Source organism: Oikopleura dioica, chromosome PAR, assembly GCF_907165135.1.
Source record: "Oikopleura dioica chromosome PAR, OKI2018_I68_1.0, whole genome shotgun sequence".
NCBI classification, from domain to species: Eukaryota; Metazoa; Chordata; class Appendicularia; order Copelata; family Oikopleuridae; genus Oikopleura; species Oikopleura dioica.
Genome location: NC_137293.1, coordinates 10648932 through 10667871, shown reverse-complemented (window position 1 = coordinate 10667871; position 18940 = coordinate 10648932). Strand labels below are relative to the sequence as shown.

Sequence of the window (18940 nt, the reverse complement as noted above, 5' to 3'; positions counted from 1 at the left end):
TTTAATTGACATGTATTCGACATGTGATTGAACATGCAAGGACAGGTTTGAACAGTAAATGAAGGGATTTAAAGGTGAATATAAGTAGTTTGTTAGTACATGTAATTTGTTATACGCATTTGGGGAGATGTGGGGGTTGAGGATTTAAGAAAAAATGAAAAGTTATTCTGCAGTAGTAATTGCCACGCCACGCTCGTAGAGCGAACCCTCAGTATTGCTTGAGTTGAGACTGGCGGTGAAAAGGAGATCTGCGCGTGCAGAATTGCGATAAACTGGAAGGACACATGCTTTCTTCTCGATGGCAGAGCATGGTTTCCAGATGATCGATGAAACCTCGATTTCGGTTTCAATTTCAGAAGACAGCTTGATCGCGTCAGCGCCAACAGCCGTTGCCCCGTACAATCGAAGTCCTAGGGTCATTTATATTGTGATAAGCAAAAACCCTTATCTACCTTTAACTTTAAAGCCATCTGCGACATTTCCGAACTGTAGCTCGAGCTCCAAGTCTTCCAAGGACATGTTATACTTGCGCGCAGCAGATTGATGCGTTGCAGTTATCCAAGCTTCTGGCTGGAAGAGTCCACCTAACCAAATTTGCTGGTGTTCCATATCGTTAGCCTTGATGCTGGCTAATTGCGTGACACGGGAGGCGAAATCAAGGATCCATTGAGTAACAGAGAAGTGAGGACTAAATAATAAAAATCTTAAATATAACGAGAATGTACCTGAATTTGTATTGGGTCCAAGATTTTGGAACTTGCTGCTTCGTCAGCTCGTCGCACAATTTTCTCGACTCGTTAGTTTGCTTCGCTTTGCCTTCGCAGATGTCCATGATTTCCTAAGATAGATTTTGAGGCATTATCTATGAAAAATTAATCACCTGGATATTCTTTTGGACTTTATTCAAAAGTTTGGAGCCTCGTGTCGCTTCTCTCGTGAAATATCGAGCAAGAGGATCTCTCTGGTCCATCATGGGGACTTGAAGGGACGCAGGCAAGCTGTTCATCCAAATCTGAGCCTGACTCATAAGTGAACTCATCCAAGCTGGCCTCAAGAAAGCGTCTGGCTGGTTACCCAAGTTGAGTTTTGCCTTCTCTTGCTCCTTGGTCATTCCCAAAAGCACCTTCCTAATCATTTCACGACCTCTTGTTGCCAAGAGGACGGTCTCAGCATTATCTGGGAGACCCATAAACGATGGTTTTTGGACAGCTGGGAGATTCTTTGCAATCCAGGATTGGAAGTCCGCAGCTTTTGTGCCGCTAGGGGCATCAAGCGCGTCAGCGTTTTCAGGGTTTGCCAAGACAAAAGCGTCCTCGAAAGATTTTTTGGTGAAGATTTTGTCGAGGAAGCTTTCAAGAAGTCGCTGATCAAATGCGTTGTCCATCTTTCCTCCGTATATGGTTTGCGAGAGGAGACGGCCAATGGCTTTCCATGGAATTTGTTCTGGCGCAACATTAGAGCGACCTTTAGCAACAGAATCGATCCAAGTATCGATGGTATCCATTCCAGATCGTAGTTCTGCATCTGAGAGTTCATAAACCTTGCTCCAACCAAGAGGAGTGTATCGCATTCGTTCTTGAACAACAGAGTGGAACCATCCAAGAAGGAAGTAGAGACGAGCTCGTTCAGCAGGCTGATTGCCCATTCGGTTCATGTTGTTCGTCATCGTGGTGGTGAGAGACGCTTTCATTCCTGGTGGCGGTTCATAAGTAAGGATTCGTCCTGTGCGGAGCATATTGACAGGAAGTTTGGGCGAGATTTCGGTCGTCAAGAAGAGGCGGAAATTTGAGTGAGGCTTAAGTGAATGAAGTTTCTTCTCCAACTGCTGGAGCCAGCTTGGTGCGAGATGAACGTTCTTGAGAAGAACCCATTTTCCAGATCGAGAAGCAGTTGAAATCGCCTTCTCAGCTTCTGTGAATCCTTCTGGAGATCCCATCGCAACAGATGTCATTTCATTCTGGAGTGAACGTGCGAGATCATCTACGACGTAAGAAGCATCGGTTCCAGGTAGTGAGGCGAGAATGACAGGCTGATTCGGGGCGACTTGGCCGGTAACATCGGCGCAAGTAAGCTCAGACTGATCGAAAAGGCCGTTGAAGACTGTGGAGACAAAGTTTCGAGAAGATTCAATGATCTAAAATATTCGTTGAACGTTTTAGGTAAAAAAAACTCCTACCTTTGATGGCTTCAAAGCTTGATTGATAAGAAGCTTTTGAGCTGCTTGCCAAACTGGAGAGTCGTTAGACGAGTCGTAAAGACTTGGAAGCTCTGTAGTCTTATTATCCATCCATGATTTGATTGCCGCTAGGTTGCTGGAGATTGCCGAATCCAAGTTGCCAAAATGCTTCACTCGTCTCTGAAGACGAATGAGATTTTCTTTCTGCTGCTCCGTGAAGCTATCATCGAATCCACAAGCAGCGATTTCGTTTGGCTTGACAAGAATGTCTTGATTCTGTAGGAAATGATTGAGTTCTGGTAGCGCGATGTTGTTTTGGAAAAGTTCGAGCTCAATCTTGGCGAGAAGGAGTCCGAAACAGATACGATCCTGGTGGAGCAAAGATCGAGAAGCTCGTAGATATGTAGCCGTGAAAAGGAATTTGACGATTTTGTCCAATCGCTCGGCCTTGTCAGTAGCTCCCGCAGGCCCATCAGCGACGGCGGAGTTGAAAATATCAAAGAAAAAGTTGAGGCTGAATTGGTAAAGCCTGTTGATATTATGTAGCGAGTCAAGTGTAAAGAAAATGGACGAACAGGCGGTTGAGAGAGGCTGGTAAGTAGCAGATACTCGCTCGATTTCGTTCATTACGTCTTCTGTTTCGGACGCTTTTTGGGCTATTTCCTTAGCCTCCTTCTTGAGTGTTTCAAGAGCAGTTATGACTTTATCGTCGTCCAGGATTTTTCCTTTGACATCGTTGAGAGTTGAAAGAAGCTGTTGTTCGAGCTGGCGAAGTCGTAGCTGATATTCTCCTTGAAGCTTCAACATGTCAGTTCTCTTTGCGTCGACATCAGGTCTCTCAGCACGCAGAACAGAGCTCAAGCACTGGCTCATAAGCGAGCTTCGGGTGACGGTAAAGTTGACCATAGTCACACGCGAGCAAAGGGGCGCAGAGAATTCATGAGTCGTATCACGAGTTGCGAGGAAAATCTTGAAGCTTGGAGAAAGATCAATGTCTTGATCGCCGATGGTGATCAAAACACGTCCACCAGATTTGCGAACTTCGCGGTTCAAAACTGGGTTCAGAATCGGATCATATGATTCTGCATCGTGAACCAGGATAGGGTTTCCGAATCGCAAGCAGGACTCGAGCTGTTTTCGGAAACTATCGTCAAGGAACGAAGTTGACACGATCTTCTTGTCGGCATATTGCTTTTTGATGTAGCCGGTCGCTTGTCCAGAAGGATCAATGATAAGAGGGTATCGGTTGTATCGCTCCAACATGATCGCATTTTCAATACAAAGATCATCAACTGGTAAGTCATTTCGCTGCCATTCCATTCGCTTATCGACGGTTGAGAGATATTCAGACTGCGACAAAGACTTGCGGAATGTGATCTCAGCTTCCAGAAGACGGTCTTTCCAAGCACTTTCGAGGTTGGCTCGCATTTCTTGGTCAAAGTAACCAGCGTATGATACGAAAGCGGCGGAAAGAAGACAATCTCCCGGAAGAGTGGACATTTGAGCCTGGAAGTTGGTTGAGGACTCTTGCCAACGCTCACGTTCGGAACCAAGATTCGCGAGAAGACCTTCGGATCGATTGACCTTCGATTCGACAGTTTGCATCTCAGCCTTGATCGCTTCTGCTTTCGCGATTAAAGCAGCGTATTCCTTCTTGTACTCCTCAATTTTTGTGACAAGTTGAGTGATGAGCGCGTCCATATCCGCTGACTCTTTTTTATTTTGCTCGGTCTCGTCCATGAGCGACTTCAGTTCTTGACGCAGTGGATCAACTTTCTTCAGCATGTCCGAGTAGTTAATCTGTGCGGATGCCCACTTGACGAGAGGTCCACAAGCTTTGGATGCTTTGTTGATTTTTTCAAAGCTGTACTCAGGATTATTGAGGAAGTTTGATCGGAAAGTCTTTCTCGTCTTGTCTGGAATCAGCTCAGAGTCAAAATTGACAATACTGGCAATAAATCCGTCTTTGACGATAGTTTTTCGAATTTGGGACCATTCAGATGATGCTTCACCAAGGAGCATACAGACAGCTTCTAAAGCTAGCTTTACACCAGGAGGCGGGTTGTTGAGTGCCTTCAATTCCTGCAAGTTCTGTTTCTTGATGCTCTTTACAGCATTCTTCGCGTCTTCAACAGCCGGTTCCACACCTGCGAGATCTTGCTCGACTTCTGCCTTCTTTTCGGCACAGGCCTTCAACTGGATTTCTAGCTTCGCACGCATTTCGGTCGACTGCTTCTTTTTCTGTTCTGCGTCTTGCTGTCCCTTCAACATTGCCTGAAGTTTCACGTTCGCGTTGTCGTTCGCAGTTGTGAGGGAAGTTTTCTTGACTGCCAGCTCTTTGCGCAACTCGTCAACTTGCTGGACTGTTTCCTTGATTCTCTTGAGACCAGTGTTCAAGTGAATCTGCTGTTCTGTGAGCTCAGATCGTTTTTCTCCCATCATCTTGGTAAATTGGTTGATAAAGTCCAAGAAATGTCGAGGAGTCACTGTAAATGTGACATCTCCTCGTTTCTGAAGCGATTTAACAGCAGCATGGAGAGTCTTGTGGATGTAAACAGCCGTGTCGACAACACTTGTTCGATGAGTCAAAGGCTGCTGAGCTTCTGGGAAAGCAAGAGCCATGTTCGATGGTGGATTGTAGTCGGCTTTGTCAATGTCCATCTTGTTGGTGAATTCAAGAGCCACCTGATACAGAGCTTCAGAATTCCAATCGCCAAACCAGTTGAGAACACATCGATTGAATAAAGCAGGAGATGTGGCTGCAGCTCCAGCGAGACCATCGTCAGTTGGATTCATCGTGAAAACGACATGAAGATTCTTGGTGACTTCACCAGTGAACCATCGATAGAGCTCATCATGTGAGTCAAGCATAAGACCTTCTCGGGCGGCACCTTCTTTGCACATTGTCATTAGCGTTGAGAGCTCATCCCCTTCAAAAAGACCAGGAACTTCGCCGTTGGCCAAAAGAGTGTTCATTCGTTCAAGGAAGGAGGAGTCCAAAACATTTGACTCGTCCATGATGAATGCGATCTTCTCGCCTTTGCATCCAGCTCTTCGGAGAACATTTCGTAAATCGTCATCGAAGTTTTCGCCGGTGTATTTTCTATGAACCTTCACTTGGAAAACCGAGAGTCCATTCATCCACGCAACAAAGCGAGATAAAGTGGTCTTACCAGAGCCAGAAGTACCGATCAACAAAAGATGACCTTGTGGTTGTCGGAAAATACGATCAATTCGAAGAACATGATCGAGAACAGAGTTGAAAAGAACAAGTTGAACATCGAGCTCTTCTTCGTAGAAAACACGGAGGCGAGCCTTCACGTACTCACGAAGCTCTTCACGGTCAACAGGGACGTAGTCCTTGCTCAGCCAGTTGGAATAGAGAATTGGTCGTTTGAGAGCTTCGAGGCGGTCCATATTCGGGAAGTGTTTTGTCGCTACTTCGTCGACCTTGGTCTCGGTCCAGTTTCGTTCATCGTCGTAGACCAAACGATCGTGGAAAAGACGTAAAGCTTCGTGTGCCCAAATACGAACAAGGCCTTCGACAGAAAGAGATTCAAGAGGCTTGAGAGCTTCTGCAATACCACGAACCCATCGTGACATCTCACGAGGAGAGTAAACATAATGAGGCTGCATATCTTGAGTGAATCGCTCCTGAGATTGTATGTATAAATCGACCATGGCATTTGTCAAGGGTTCAGAATATGGTCGTAAGTCTGGAACCATTCGCAACATGGCTCGATTGAAGGTGCCGTAAATTTGAGTGAGAGACTCTTTTCCGGGATAATCGACATAGACAACAGGAACGTGTCGCAAGAAACGGTCGGTCATTGGCTTTCGACCGGGATCAGTTGGAGGATTGCAAGCGCCAACGATTTGAATTCGCTCAAGTTTGACAAACTGCTGATCAGATTTTCGGTAGAATCCTTGTCGCTCAATGATTTGACGGAGGAAGGAAATAACTCGGGCAGTGCCGTACTCGTCATAATCCGGCAAGTTGATTTCGTCACAGAATAAGACTAGCCATTTCTGAAGCTGAATTGGTGCCATGACTATTCCATTTGGCGTTCGTCGGTACTCGCAGTAGTGCTCAAATGTCTTCAGAAGAAGTTCGGGAGTCGTAGCGCTCGAAAAGTTTAGACCGACAACTTCGAGGTCAGGAAGAGCTCGGAGAGCCGAAAACAGCGTCATCGTCTTACCGGAACCAGGAGGACCGCATAGACAGATGGGCTTGTGTTCAGCGAGCCAAGTGTAGAGCAATGATTCGTGACGAACAGTATCCATTGTTGGAATGACAACATCAGTCGCAGTAACACGATGGGTCTCGATCTCAACTTGTGGGACTTTGGATGACCACATGCTCCATTCACCGGTCGAAATCTCAGGGAAGAAATCGATGAGGGATCCGTCTGGTGGAATAGTCGGGAGAGGAATGACAGTTGATCGAGCAATGAAATCGCCCATCAGCTTCCTTTCAGATAGTTTACCATCACCAGAGAAGCACCAGACCATCGAATACACGAGGAATTTCTGGCAGTACTTTTCTACTATATCAGCGGAAAGATTGAAATCGGGATGGGTTTGATTGTATTGCACAATCGATCGAACTGCCTGGCGGAGCATGGAGAATAGAGAGTCGAGCATGCGAAGTTTGTTGGCTTCCATAATATGATTCAACTCGTAGGAGTATTCCAAGCATTTTGCAGCGAGACCATCGGAAAGGAAGAACTCTTCAATTGCGGAGCAGACTTGCGCCTGAGTTGCGAGAACTTCAGCTTCTTCATCTTTTCCAGCGATACCAGTTTCAGATGATTCGATCAAATTATGCTGAAGTGAGTTGAGGAAGTATCGACAGATCATATCAATGGTCAAGACTTCGTCAGAGAACCAGATCATTCCACAACGAGAAACGGTGGCGAGGGTCGCATATTTCAAGTGCTCGACTTCGAACATGATTCTCAGATTAGGAGGAATGCTCAATCGTTCACCATTCGGCAATGTGAGGAGCTTGTTGTCATCCAACACAGAGTTCAAGTTTTCTACCCACTCGGGATCGACATCACCATCGAAGATAATCCAGTGTCGTTTGTTGGACTCACCTCGGACGTTGTCGACGATTCTTCGAAGGATCGCAGTGAAGAGACCATCAGTCCATTCTCGAGTATTCGGGTCCAGATTACCGTAAAGTTCTTCTTTTGAGATAGCCTTTGGATCAATGACGTAAGCGACGCCCTCAGTACCATCAAGCATCTCGAGTGCAGCAAGAAGAGTTTGCCAGGCGGCGGATTTACCCGATCCAGATGGACCAACCATCATCACGCCGTGATTAATATTTTGAATCTGGCAAAGTTGAAGCACTTTGTCGACCCAAGCACTTCCGTTTTCTTCGTTTTCTGCATCGCCGTAGACGTAGTGGTTGTTTTTGCAGACAATCTTGATTTTTTCTTTCAGATTTGTCATCGCCGCTCGGTTGTACGGAATTCCAGGGAATACATCAGCAAGAAGTGAATGAAGCAATGGAATATCATCGGCAACAAGCTTTGGAAGCATAGTCTCAGAAATAGCCTGAATGAGAATTTCTTGCTCTGGGAGTTGCTCGGCCAGCTGTTCTTCGGTAACACTATCGCCAGAATCCACCGCTTGTTTCATAAGCGTAAGAATTTTATTTCGCTTTACATTACCCGCTGCAGCGAGGACAGATTTGAGCGCTCGAAGACCAAAATCATAGTGAGATTGAGAACTGAGCTGTTCATTGCAAAGCTCGAAGAATGGAACGACCTTTTTGGAGAGCAGTTCAGCCATTCGGAAGCCTTGTGAATAGAGTAGAACTTCCGCGATAAGCTTGCGATCGGGTTTAGTCATGGCAAGTGACCGGAAGAGCTTCTTCAAGTTATCAGGCAGATTGGATCGACCAGCATATCCAGGATTCATTGTGATGAAAATTGCCATGTCGCTGGAGACATTAACATTTTTACCAAGAAGCTGTATCTTTGGAACAATGGCGGAGTTCTTCGTAAGTTTGAGGGACTCTTGAATCGTTTGAATCTGTTGCGAAACAGCTGAAAGAATTCGCTCTTCAAGACGATTAAACTCATCGAAGCAGCCCCATGCACCGACCTGACAGAGACCGATGAAGATTCGACCCATAGCTTGGAAATCAAAAGTTTCATCACAATTGAAGACAAGCGTGAAACGACCAAGAGCATTACCCAGGGCTTTGACGGACTCAGTTTTACCGGTACCAGCGGGACCAAAAGGAGACCCACCAAACCGCGAATCAAGGGCTTGCGTCATTGTGAGCCAGCATCGAGTAGTAAGAGGCGTTTGAACGAGCTTATCAGTAAGGCCGAGGTATTCGAAGCCATAATCAAAGTTAGCATTCGCCATCTTCACAGTAAGCGATTGAAGAACATTCTTTGATGAGTCGTAGTAGAATCGCATCTGGCTGAGCCATTCAAAATCCTTTCCAGATGAAATTCCCTGCTTTTTCAACTCTCGAATGGTATCGCGCTGATAGACACTTTCCATTATCAAGTGCTCAAGCTTCTTGCGCCGGATTGGTGGTTGTTCTTGAAGAACGGAATCAGCCAGAAGAGTCAAGTTAGATTCAACCTTCGCAAGAGCAGAATCCATGGAGCCACTTTCAATCGCTTTTTCAGTCATTTCAGTCCAGTGGATTTGGCTAGACAGGACAACAAGCTGTGATTGCGAATTGTCAAGCCACTCAAAGAAATCTTGCGGGGTTAGGTTCTCTTTCGCCATGATAGCAGCATAGGAAGATGTTGATTTAGCCAGGCCAGTAGCAAGAGACTCCTTCATTGATTTCTCAACTAGTCCGAGCCATTCGTTGATTTTAGGGAACTTCACGGTGTCAACCGGATTGATGTATTTGAGTTCCTCGCCTTCTTTGGAAGAAACACCAAGGATGGTTTTTTCATCTTCGGATAAAATAAGACCGTGGATGCCAGCAAACATCTTTTTGAAATGCTTCTGAAGCTTTCCGATAGCTTTTGAGTTACCGATGATCTCCAAAAGATCTTCATCTCCAACGAAGTAGAATCGAGGAAATGCAGATCGTTCTCTCTCAAGATACTCACCGAGAGCCTTTTGAATCTTTGCGAGAAGGTCTCCAAGTCGCTCTAAATTACGCTGAGCACCAGGAATGGTGATAACATCAAGAACAAGCGGTGCTCGAGAAACTTTTTTCATCAAATTCAAAAATTCTGATGAGATAGAAGCGAAGCGTTGCGTCTCTTGCGGGAGGAGATGAGGCAGATCAGCGGATCCAGTGAAAATACCCTCCAAGTAGACCCATCGTCTCTGAACGTCGATCCACAAGTCGAAAATAACATTCATCTTGTTCAATTTTTCGTCCCAGCTGGATGCTTCATCTTCGAAAACTTTGTAGTAAGGCGACAAGCGCATTTGAGAGACAGAATTGATGTGCTCTTTCAGTTTGTTGAAAAGATCATCCCAGCCTCGGATCAGCTTGCACTTGTTCTGATAGTTGACTAAATCCAGCTCGTAATTTTGCCAGGCATCCTTGACTTGGTTGAGGAACTGCTCGAGAGCCATTTCACCCTGGGCGACAAGCAAGACATCTTTGAAAACTTGCTCGTGTCGTGCAAGATCGAGATCCCAAAGATCACCAAGGCAAAGGTCGACCATGTTCCAACTGACACGGAGGTTCTTAGTGAGTTGTTTCCAGTGACGCTCCTTGACAGTTGAAGACTTCAACTCGACAATGATCCAGTTGTGTTTCATATAAGCTTTGATTCGACCAAGAACATGCTCATACGATGCGTACTGACGAAGTCGAGCGGGAAAGTTTTTCATTTGTTCCCGTAACTCGTCCAAATTCTTTCTGATTTTTCTTGGTTGAATCACTTGCCACGATTGCTCTTTGAGCTGCTCCAGCTGATTGCTGACCTTAGCCAGCTCACTCCAGATTTCCTTCAGATCACTGAGCTCTTCAAGGGCGACTGTAAGTCGCTCAGCAATAGATGTTGATGATGAGTTGTCTGTAAGCTCAAGAGCTTCCTTTGCTTGACGTTGATTCTCACGATCGTCTTCAATTCGCTGGAATTTAGTGCTAAAGATGGTCAAAGAGTTAAGGGCATCAGCAGGCTTGACGGTTGGCGAAACTGGTTTGCCTCGGTCCCAATCAGACAAGAGATCTGCAGTTTTTTCTTCGACGACTTTGTCCTCAGACACAATTCGCAATTGAAGTGAAGCAATCTGTGATTGGATCGCAGTGTCTTTTCGCTTGTGAATATCCTGGAATGCGCTCCATTCACCTTCAATGTTGTCGATGTAGAGCCAGTTTTGTGGGAACTGGTAACGCTGTTTCTCGAGGAGTTTCTGACCGGTCTTGTACTGTTCAACTTTAGTCTCCCACTCTTTCATCTGGAGCTTCATCTTTTGAACTTGAGTGATCAGCTGAACGGCGTCAGACGTGTGAGCAGATTCGGTTGTAGAATTTTCAAGATCGGATCGAGCTCGTGAGATCTCAACATGGAAGTCGGTCATGTGATCGCTCATCATTGCTCCGAAAGAGGCAAGCATTTCTTTATGCCAAGCATCATACTTCAGCGAAACTTTTGACTGGACTTTGGCAAATTCGATGTTGACCGGGCCAGTGATAAAAACTGACTCGCTGGTGTCGAAGGTCTGTCGGCGTTTTCGGACATCAACGAGCATCGCCTGCCAGGTTTCAACGTCAGTACCCATGGCGTCGTAGATAGCTTGCGGCTGCATGTCCCAAAGGAATTGGTAATGGAGCCATTTGCTGACGTAGCCCTGCACCTCAGAGTTCACCTTCTGCACGGCGTTATAGATGTTGTCCAACGTAATGTTTCCAGAGGGCAATTTGGAGATGACGCTTCGATAATGAAGATCGATATCAGACTGGCGCTCAACAACACCGACTTGGTATTTATGAGCTTGGATACGTGGCAATCGGAGGATGATGTTTTGCCATTCTTGCATTTGTCTCACAAGATTTTGATAAACGGACTGAGTTGGCGGGTGACAGAAGAGCACCTGGTTGTTGAGTCGCATTTCCAAACTGATCTTTTTGATCTGCGGAATAGGTCGGGACTCAGGAACATCCTCGTCCTCGTCGATTTCTTGGATTTTACCTAAAATTTATTTAATTTTCATGATAGCACAAATGACTTTCATGCAGTTACTAACTCGAAAAAACTCGAGTTCGAATATTTTTAGTTCGAAATGAATAAAAGTGCGAAAATGACCAAAACTTTGGAATTACGGGAGACCGATAATTTCCGAAGTCGAACACGTGCAATAAAGCATTGAGCACAAAGCCACCTCAATAAAATTAAAAGCGTTAGTATCAAGACCCTTAACCTTCATCAGTAGGACCGCTGGTGGTCATTAGTTCTTAAAAGTTTTCCGTGTCTAATTGATAAGTTGTAAATATCTTACCTTCAAGTTCATCAGCCCAAATGTTAAGAGCTTCTTCAAGTCGGGTGGCAAGAATATGTTCAATTTGCTGGTCGAGGCGCTGGACCCAAAATTGCAAGTTCGAATACAAATGATTCACCATTTCATCAACTGACCCTTGGATCTTGTTCAGGATCGAAACAAAAGACTTGTAGTTGTAAGGGCACGTGGCGAGCAACTTGACTTGATCAGCAATGGTGTCATCAAGAGAGATGAGATCTTCAACTTTTTCTTGGAAGGCAAAAACACCGTCTTGAAACTTTTGCGTGTATGACTCGAGTTTGTAAGAGTCCCAGACGAGATCAGCGCCTTCGTGAATCATTCCAATCAGCTGGTTGATCCGTTCAGCGAGAAGCGTTTTCAATGACGGACGGTCTTGAGTTCTTCGAGTTACTGCTCGGTAGGTGTTGAGAGATTCTGTGAGAGAAACGGCGAATGGGTAGAGCTGATTCGCCTGATGCGCCTTGTTGATGATGGTCAATGGCACTCGATATCCAAGCCACTTCAGATTTCGAACTTCCTTTGAAAGCGTGATGATCTCCTGCTGAAAGTTGATCTTGAGTTCAAGAATTCGCGCATCAAGGTCTTCCTCGTTCTCCGTTTCCAATCGCTTCTTTTCAATTGCAAAGATCTTGCCTGTGATTGAAAAGTTTCGATTTTGAACACGAGTGACCCAAGCGTCAAAGGCAGGTTTTGCATCAAGAAGCGCTTTGAAAGCATCTCCATCTTCTTTCAGTTTTTGACCTTCAGCGTGATCTTGCCAGCTCTTTCCCAGAACATCTTCTACGCGTCTTAGATAAGTCTCCAACTGCTTCTCAATCTGCTTGGCCCAGATGATATTTCCAGATACAGGAGGGATGTCTCGCCCGGCCGCAAATGCACAACCTCTCGATTCCGGATAACGGACTTTGAACTTTTCATGAAGCTGGTCGATGTCTTCCTTGACTCGATGAATCAGTTGATTTTGATACTCGCGGATGGCTCCTCGAATATGAGGTCGAATGAAAAGCGCGTTGAATCGAGAAAAGATTCGGAACATTTCATTTGCAGATTTTGCAAGACCAAGTTGATCACGAAGACGAGCGGTGATTCTGCTTTCAACGCGATCAATGCGTTCATCGTATCTTTTCACTGCAGATTCCCAAGCTTCGATTCCTTCTTTAGCTGTGTCGAGGCAGTCGACTTCCTTGACGACTTCGTAGGCTTGATCGATCTCGCCAATAGCGCTGCTCTCTTCCTCCGTAGCGCGGAGAACTCGAGAAATGACGGATCGGAGCTGCTCGTGTTGTCGACGGAAGTTGCGCATCTGGTCGATTCGAGTTTGGAGAAGCTTGTGAGCTGGATTCACTCGCCAGGAAATCTTCAAAGGCTCTTCGCGCTTCTTTTTCGCGATATCTCTCAAGGTGCCCTGGAGCTGCTCGTATTGCTCGTCCCAGGCAGAGAATACCTCGAAGCATTGGTAGAGAATCTTTTCAAAGTCGTCGTTTTGAATATGCATCAGCCGTCGGGTCGAAAGAACCTTGACCATCTGCTGGACAAGATCACGGGAGATGGCTTCAATCAGGCGAAGAGCTCGTTGAACTGGATATTCCTGGCAAGAGCGGATCTTTTTCAAGTGACAGAAGATCGAGTGCACCGCCGCGCGGATCTTGTCGACTTCAGTTGCAGCGAAAAGCTCATTCAGAGGGAAATCTTTCATCAAAGGCGAGTAGTCGTTCACCTTTGCCAAAGACTGCTTCAAGCCTGTATCAGTATCGAAAGACACAGTGGCGTGAAATCGCTTGCCATGCTTCAGAATATCAAGCGTTAGCTGGACTTCGGGGAGTCTCTCATCTCCTGAATCTGCAGCAGAGCGCGCTCGAGATTCAACCAAAAGGAGACTTCTTGAAGAGCTGTTCCGACAGAGGGGTCGCGCTCCATTCGTGTTACTTTTTGGATTTCCTTGATCCACTTGTTCACCAAGTTTTGGAGACCGTTCAGATAGGTGGAGTCTTCAACCTTTGCGCCAAGGTCTTGAACTCGTGCTCGTCGTCCTAGAAGATGCTTTTAAGGATCTGTATTAGTTTTTCTAACTGTACCTTGTTCATTGCAAGTTCTAATAATATGCGAAATAGTAGGATGCGGAGTCAGGAAGATTTCAGGAATGTCGACATTCTGTTGAAGATGAAGCAGTCCCATTTCTAATTCAACTAATTTCTTCTCCACGCTAGGGCCCATTTTGTCGCCCGAGAAGTCGCGTGAATCGGCGACTTTTGAAGATTCTCGGAGATACGACTTGAAGAAGGGGGACACAGCGCAGGATAGGTACAAGTGGAGACTTTCATAGAGGGAGTCTTCCCGGAGAACGATGGATTGAAGCTGACCGGGAATTGGCTTGTCTGTTTCGATGCTGTTGCCGGTTTTGATAAAAATCACTCCTGAATTAACGTTAAAATTTGGTTTCCGAAAAAAAATTTTACCCGTTGCTCTGGCGCTTCCATATCTAACATCAGTGGAAATGCTCCACGTGATATCAGCCTCCTCGTCAATATCCGTGCCTCGAATATTCTTCTCGACCATGAGCGCACGGCAACCAACATCAGTAGCGAATTTTCTAATCATTTCACTCTTTTCCACGCACAGCTGCTCGAGTGGATCGCTAGCTCCACAGTCGATCAGAAGGCGGGTTGAGTTGCAAATGTGTCGGGACAGGGCCGGTACATCCGGCCCGACCGGCACATCTCCTTGCCCATCCATATTCAGATTTTCGATCAGTCTAAACTTTCAAGAATTACACACATTTTCTGTATATTTATAAAGAAAATCTCTCTTTTTTGTTATTTTACGGCGGCGATCTCTCGTTCTGAGACACTTTGCAATAACAAATGGTGTGAAAAAACCGGAGTTTGGCCAATTTCGCGTCGAGTAGCTGAACCAAACTGTCACGTACGCAATTCAAAAACAGAAACAAGAAAAACAAAAGAGAAAAGTCTCAGAAGATACCCTTATTCTCTCTCTGAAGACGGGTAAAGAAAAAAGGAACGGTGTTGGTACGACTGTATCACTTTTCATTGAAGCGAATCGATAATAAATCTGCGTTGGCATTTGGTGTTGTCACGGTGAGCCAGCACTTTTTCGAACCAATTGAGAAAACGACTCGTGGCTTTAGCGCAAGAGCGCGAGTCGAAAATCCGCGCAGTAGACTATCAGTGATAACATATCACAAATCAAACTGTGTCTAAACTCAGACAGAGAGATCTCAAGAATTAGAGAAGAAATTTCATAAAGAAAAAGGATTTATGTTTTCATCACTTGCAACCTATTTTTATTAATTGTGCAATAAACTTTTTTAAAAAGAGAAAATCTCCCCGTTATTCATATCGATTAGAGATTCCCCTGCTGTGAAATGAAAAGAGAATGACTCGTTGAAAAACAGTCACATCCCGTTTTTATTTACTCGATCGCATTTACCCCATCACCGCTCTATTCAACCATTTCAAAATAATGAGAAAAGCGAAAAAGCTGACAAAACGCATTAAGAAAGCTTTCGAGTTGGAATCGTCAATTTTGCCCGTTCCTCCGCCGAGGAAGAGTCTTTCCTCGACGGAGCTCCGATCCAGCCAGAGGTCGAGCCACGAAGATGTCTCGATCGAATCCGACGAGTCAGACTCAGGTAAACTTTTGTTTTGCAGTAAAAAATATAACTGGAGTCTTGTGAGCTCATTAATTGTCACATGGTCCAGATTTGATTGTCCCGCGTAATCAGTTTTGAGCTAATTTATTACCACGCGCTTATTTGACCGCGAGGATCATTTCAATCTTGTTTCAATCAATTTTAGCTCGATCAAGCAGATCTTCGACAAAGTCAGAAACGGCCCTAGCGTTGGAGAATGAAAATCTTCAAGAGCAGCTTTCGCTGATGATGATTAAGCTAACAGAAAAAGACAAGCTGATCCACGAACTTGATGCAAAAAATAGAAGTCTTGATGAACAGCTGCGCGAGGGAGAGTCTACCATGCGCTTGGTACGTCAATTTTTTCATAAAAATAATCGAATAATTCTGATTTTCAGTGGATAAATCAGCTGAAAAACGAGATTCTCACCCTCAAAGATGACAATAAGAAGAAAGAAACCGCCCTTCTTGCCTATCAAGAACAGAACATGCTCCTCAATGAAGAAATTCTAGAGCTAAACGGCAGAAGAAAATGCGAAGTCATGCAGGCATCGTTTCACGCCTCTCAAAATCATCGAAAATACTCAGAAGCGTCCGACTCATCACTTTTGGAATCCTTTTTGATTGAAGACGACGAAGAACAGAATACTAGCGTCGATGAAGATTCTGAGTTTGTCCTCGTTGCGGATCAAGAAGCGCCAGATACAGAGACGTGTGTTTGGGAAGAAACCGTCTCTGGAATCAAGGTTTTTTCTAACAATTGTTGAGCAGCTAATTATTTTCATAGAACAATCGTAACTGGCCGAACAACAACAACGTAAAACTGCTGATCCGACAAGGAGTTCCTCCGCGATTTCGTCCGCGAATTTGGCGAGCATTGATGAACGACCAAATCGTCCTGCGACTCGGTCTCTACTCATCCCTCGCCAACGAGCCGCCTCACGAAGACGTCGTCAAGCAAATCGCACTAGATCTGCCTCGAACAAAACGATGGCTTCTCAACGACTATTCACCTCAATTTCGCGAGAAACTACGCCGAGTGCTCTGGGCATTCGCGAATTACAACAAAGAAATCGGCTATTGCCAGGGATTGAACAGAATCGCTTGTTTGGCGCTGGAACATCTTTACGAAGAAGATGCGTTTTACTTTTTACGGCTCGTTACGGAGTCGTTTTTGCCGCAAGATTATTACTCTGGAAACATGTGTGGAATCAGAGCAGATGGAGCGCTAATTTCTGAAATTCTACGAGACAAAGGTAGCTTTTTTTCTCCGGCAATTGTTGATTTTATTCTAGCTCCGCGACTTTCCGAGCATTTACGATCACTAGACCCCCATGTTGATACTGTGGCTACTGTAGCTACCAACTGGTTGCTAATTATCTTTATCGACCCATCGATAGACATAACAGTGACGCTGAAAATCTGGGACGCGTTTCTTTTCGAAGGGAACAAGGTAAATTGATAGTCGAAGGTTCTATTTTCACTCCATCTTTCAGGTCCTCATCCGCTGGTGCATAGCGATTTTCCTCTATCACGAAGATAAACTCCTAAAATGTTGTGACTCGTCTCAAGTGATGCAAACCCTCCGTTCCAATAAACTTCTAGAGCCAAAGGTAGGACTTTCTTAACAATCTGGGAAATTAACTCGTTTGTTTAGGACTTCGACCGCATTCAAAACTACGCCTACAATAGGATCAATCCCTTTTCGAAAAAGTACGTGGAAAGTGTACGTCGCAAAATGCTCTGTGACCTTTGACTCCAAACTCATCTCATGCTGCGCCTATCCTCATGATTTCTTATCAGTTTCAATTTCCATTTTTCTTAGCCTATCATTCTTCTTCCTAATAAAGTCCACTATTCACGAAAAAACGAGTTGCGATGCGTTTCTAGAGCAGCAATGGTTGTCTTGTTTGCATGCATTTTAGGAGTCAATGGCGATGCGTTTCGTACTTTTAGCAGCAGCAGTTGCAGGAAAAACGCTTGTTCCAGAGGCAGAGATAGAAGTGGACCCTGAAACTGGACAGAAAATCAAGTATATTCGGGTATTTATGCACGGTATGCTTTGTCTAACGACTACCAGATAGGATTTTGGGAGGAGCTTCGAACTCAATACACATGGGCTTTCGTTTTATTCATTCTGCTTTGCATTTTCGGACCGTTGTACTTGTGCTGTCGTGTTTGGGTCCGAAAGACTAGTTGATATTTGGTATTTATTTTTGCCTTAATTTTGACCCCGAAAAGATTAAAAAATAATGTCAGCAACTCGATGAACCCTCTTGCAAACTTATCTGCTGGGTAAGTTGTGTACGCGAGATCACTTTCATACAAAAATTAAGGAACAAAAAGAGTGAGCTCGATCCAATAAAGACGAAACGACAGAGCAAGACGTCAAAATTCCGATATCAAAAACGACACAAGCCAACATCTAAAACTACTGTTCGATATGAAGATGAGCTCAGAAAACTGCGTCTCTAAATCTTTGCATTTTTAGTTATGTGCAAATCTGCCAAATAAAACGGGTTATTTTATAAATCAATTTATTGGTCGAAATTCATCGGAATCGTCGGAAAGCGCGAATTGTTTTGGCGATCTAGTATATTTTTAAAGATTGTTATTTTAAAGCTAGTTAACGGTTTTATTTGTGAATGATGCTCGTAATATAGGGGGAGATGAAATTTCAACAATTTATGATGATAATTATCTTCATTGGTACTTGAATTCATTGATATTTTGTTAAATGTCGCAAAACGTTCGTCTAAAGAGTACACTTCAATTTTTGCATACAATTCTAGTTGTTTCCATTTTTCATCGTTTGATTCCATAGAAAGCTCAAAAATTACAGTTTCTTCTCGGATAGTTTATTTATCTATATGTTCAAATATAAAAACGATGTCATTGACTCCGCGCAAGCTAGATCTTAAACCGAACTGAAATTCCCACCGGGTTATTATTGAGTCAAGTACTTCAGAATTTGAAATTCCTTGCAGATCAAAGTTGTCTGTGGCGGATAAAGTAAAAACTGCAGTATTTAAGTGAGAGAAGAGAAGATCAAGCTTATCAGAAATTTCTTCTCTATTTGTGTAGCTGTCTTCGTTTTCATTTTGACTGCGCTCGTTCACCTGATGATCTTTTGGCGCCAATATAGTCCGCATTCGAGAAAAACCTTTTTTGAGTTCTGATAGTTCTCTTTTGAATAGTTTTCCATCCTTGAGACTAGTTTTTTCTAATTTATTTAATTTTTCCACTAGTTCGCCCTGTTTGCTTTCCAAATTCTTGTTTGTGTCTGTTAGTTTTAAATTTTTCTCCCGTAAAATCTGAATTTCCTCTTTCATCTCATAGATTTGCTTGTCAGAGTCGGCAAGTTTTCTCCATACAGCCATTATTTCGTTGTTTGGACCACTGTTAGCTATTTCTGCATTTACTTGATCAGTCCGTCTGGTAGGGACGTCCTCTCTGGTCCAGTCGGACACCTCACTACAACTAATATAGGTATCTTCATCACTCATTAAAAATATTTCGATGTAGTCACTATAAGTTATAGTCTATAACAGTCGGCCGTTCTCTTGAATGTGTTTATCTACGCGAATTGTTCTTCAGGGCAAGACAATTCACGGGCCGTTATACCTCTTTTTCTTGTAAAATTTGTT

General features: G+C 44.4%; 2 protein-coding genes across 2 annotated transcripts; one reads left to right on the top strand and one right to left on the bottom strand.

The window, feature by feature from the left end:
- Positions 1-2: 2 nt before the first annotated feature.
- Positions 3-14405, bottom strand: LOC145703200 (cytoplasmic dynein 1 heavy chain 1-like). The gene is given in 10 exon segments (XM_081780526.1): positions 3-410; positions 453-688; positions 726-838; positions 881-2134; positions 2177-11316; positions 11546-11578; positions 11624-13465; positions 13468-13674; positions 13720-14058; positions 14101-14405. Coding segments are annotated over 10 exon segments (13689 nt in total). The 5' UTR covers positions 14378-14405; the 3' UTR covers positions 3-162.
- Positions 14406-14600: 195 nt separating this feature from the next.
- On the top strand, positions 14601-17471 carry LOC145703202 (TBC1 domain family member 2A-like). Its single transcript, XM_081780528.1, has 9 exons — positions 14601-14739; positions 15161-15293; positions 15460-15644; positions 15692-16039; positions 16081-16549; positions 16589-16746; positions 16790-16906; positions 16951-17335; positions 17374-17471. Exons 3-8 carry the CDS (start codon positions 15540-15542, stop codon positions 17047-17049), a joined length of 1296 nt encoding a protein of 431 aa, XP_081636654.1. The 5' UTR covers positions 14601-14739; positions 15161-15293; positions 15460-15539; the 3' UTR covers positions 17050-17335; positions 17374-17471.
- Positions 17472-18940: the final 1469 nt, after the last annotated feature.

Coding starts and splice junctions, on each gene's coding strand:
- LOC145703202 (XM_081780528.1), top strand. CDS start 15,540: ATGATGATTAAGCTAACAGAAAAAGACAAGCTGATCCACGAACTTGAT. Junction 15,645..15,691: donor GAGAGTCTACCATGCGCTTG/GTACGTCAATTT, acceptor TCTGATTTTCAG/TGGATAAATCAGCTGAAAAA. Junction 16,747..16,789: donor TTCTTTTCGAAGGGAACAAG/GTAAATTGATAG, acceptor TCCATCTTTCAG/GTCCTCATCCGCTGGTGCAT.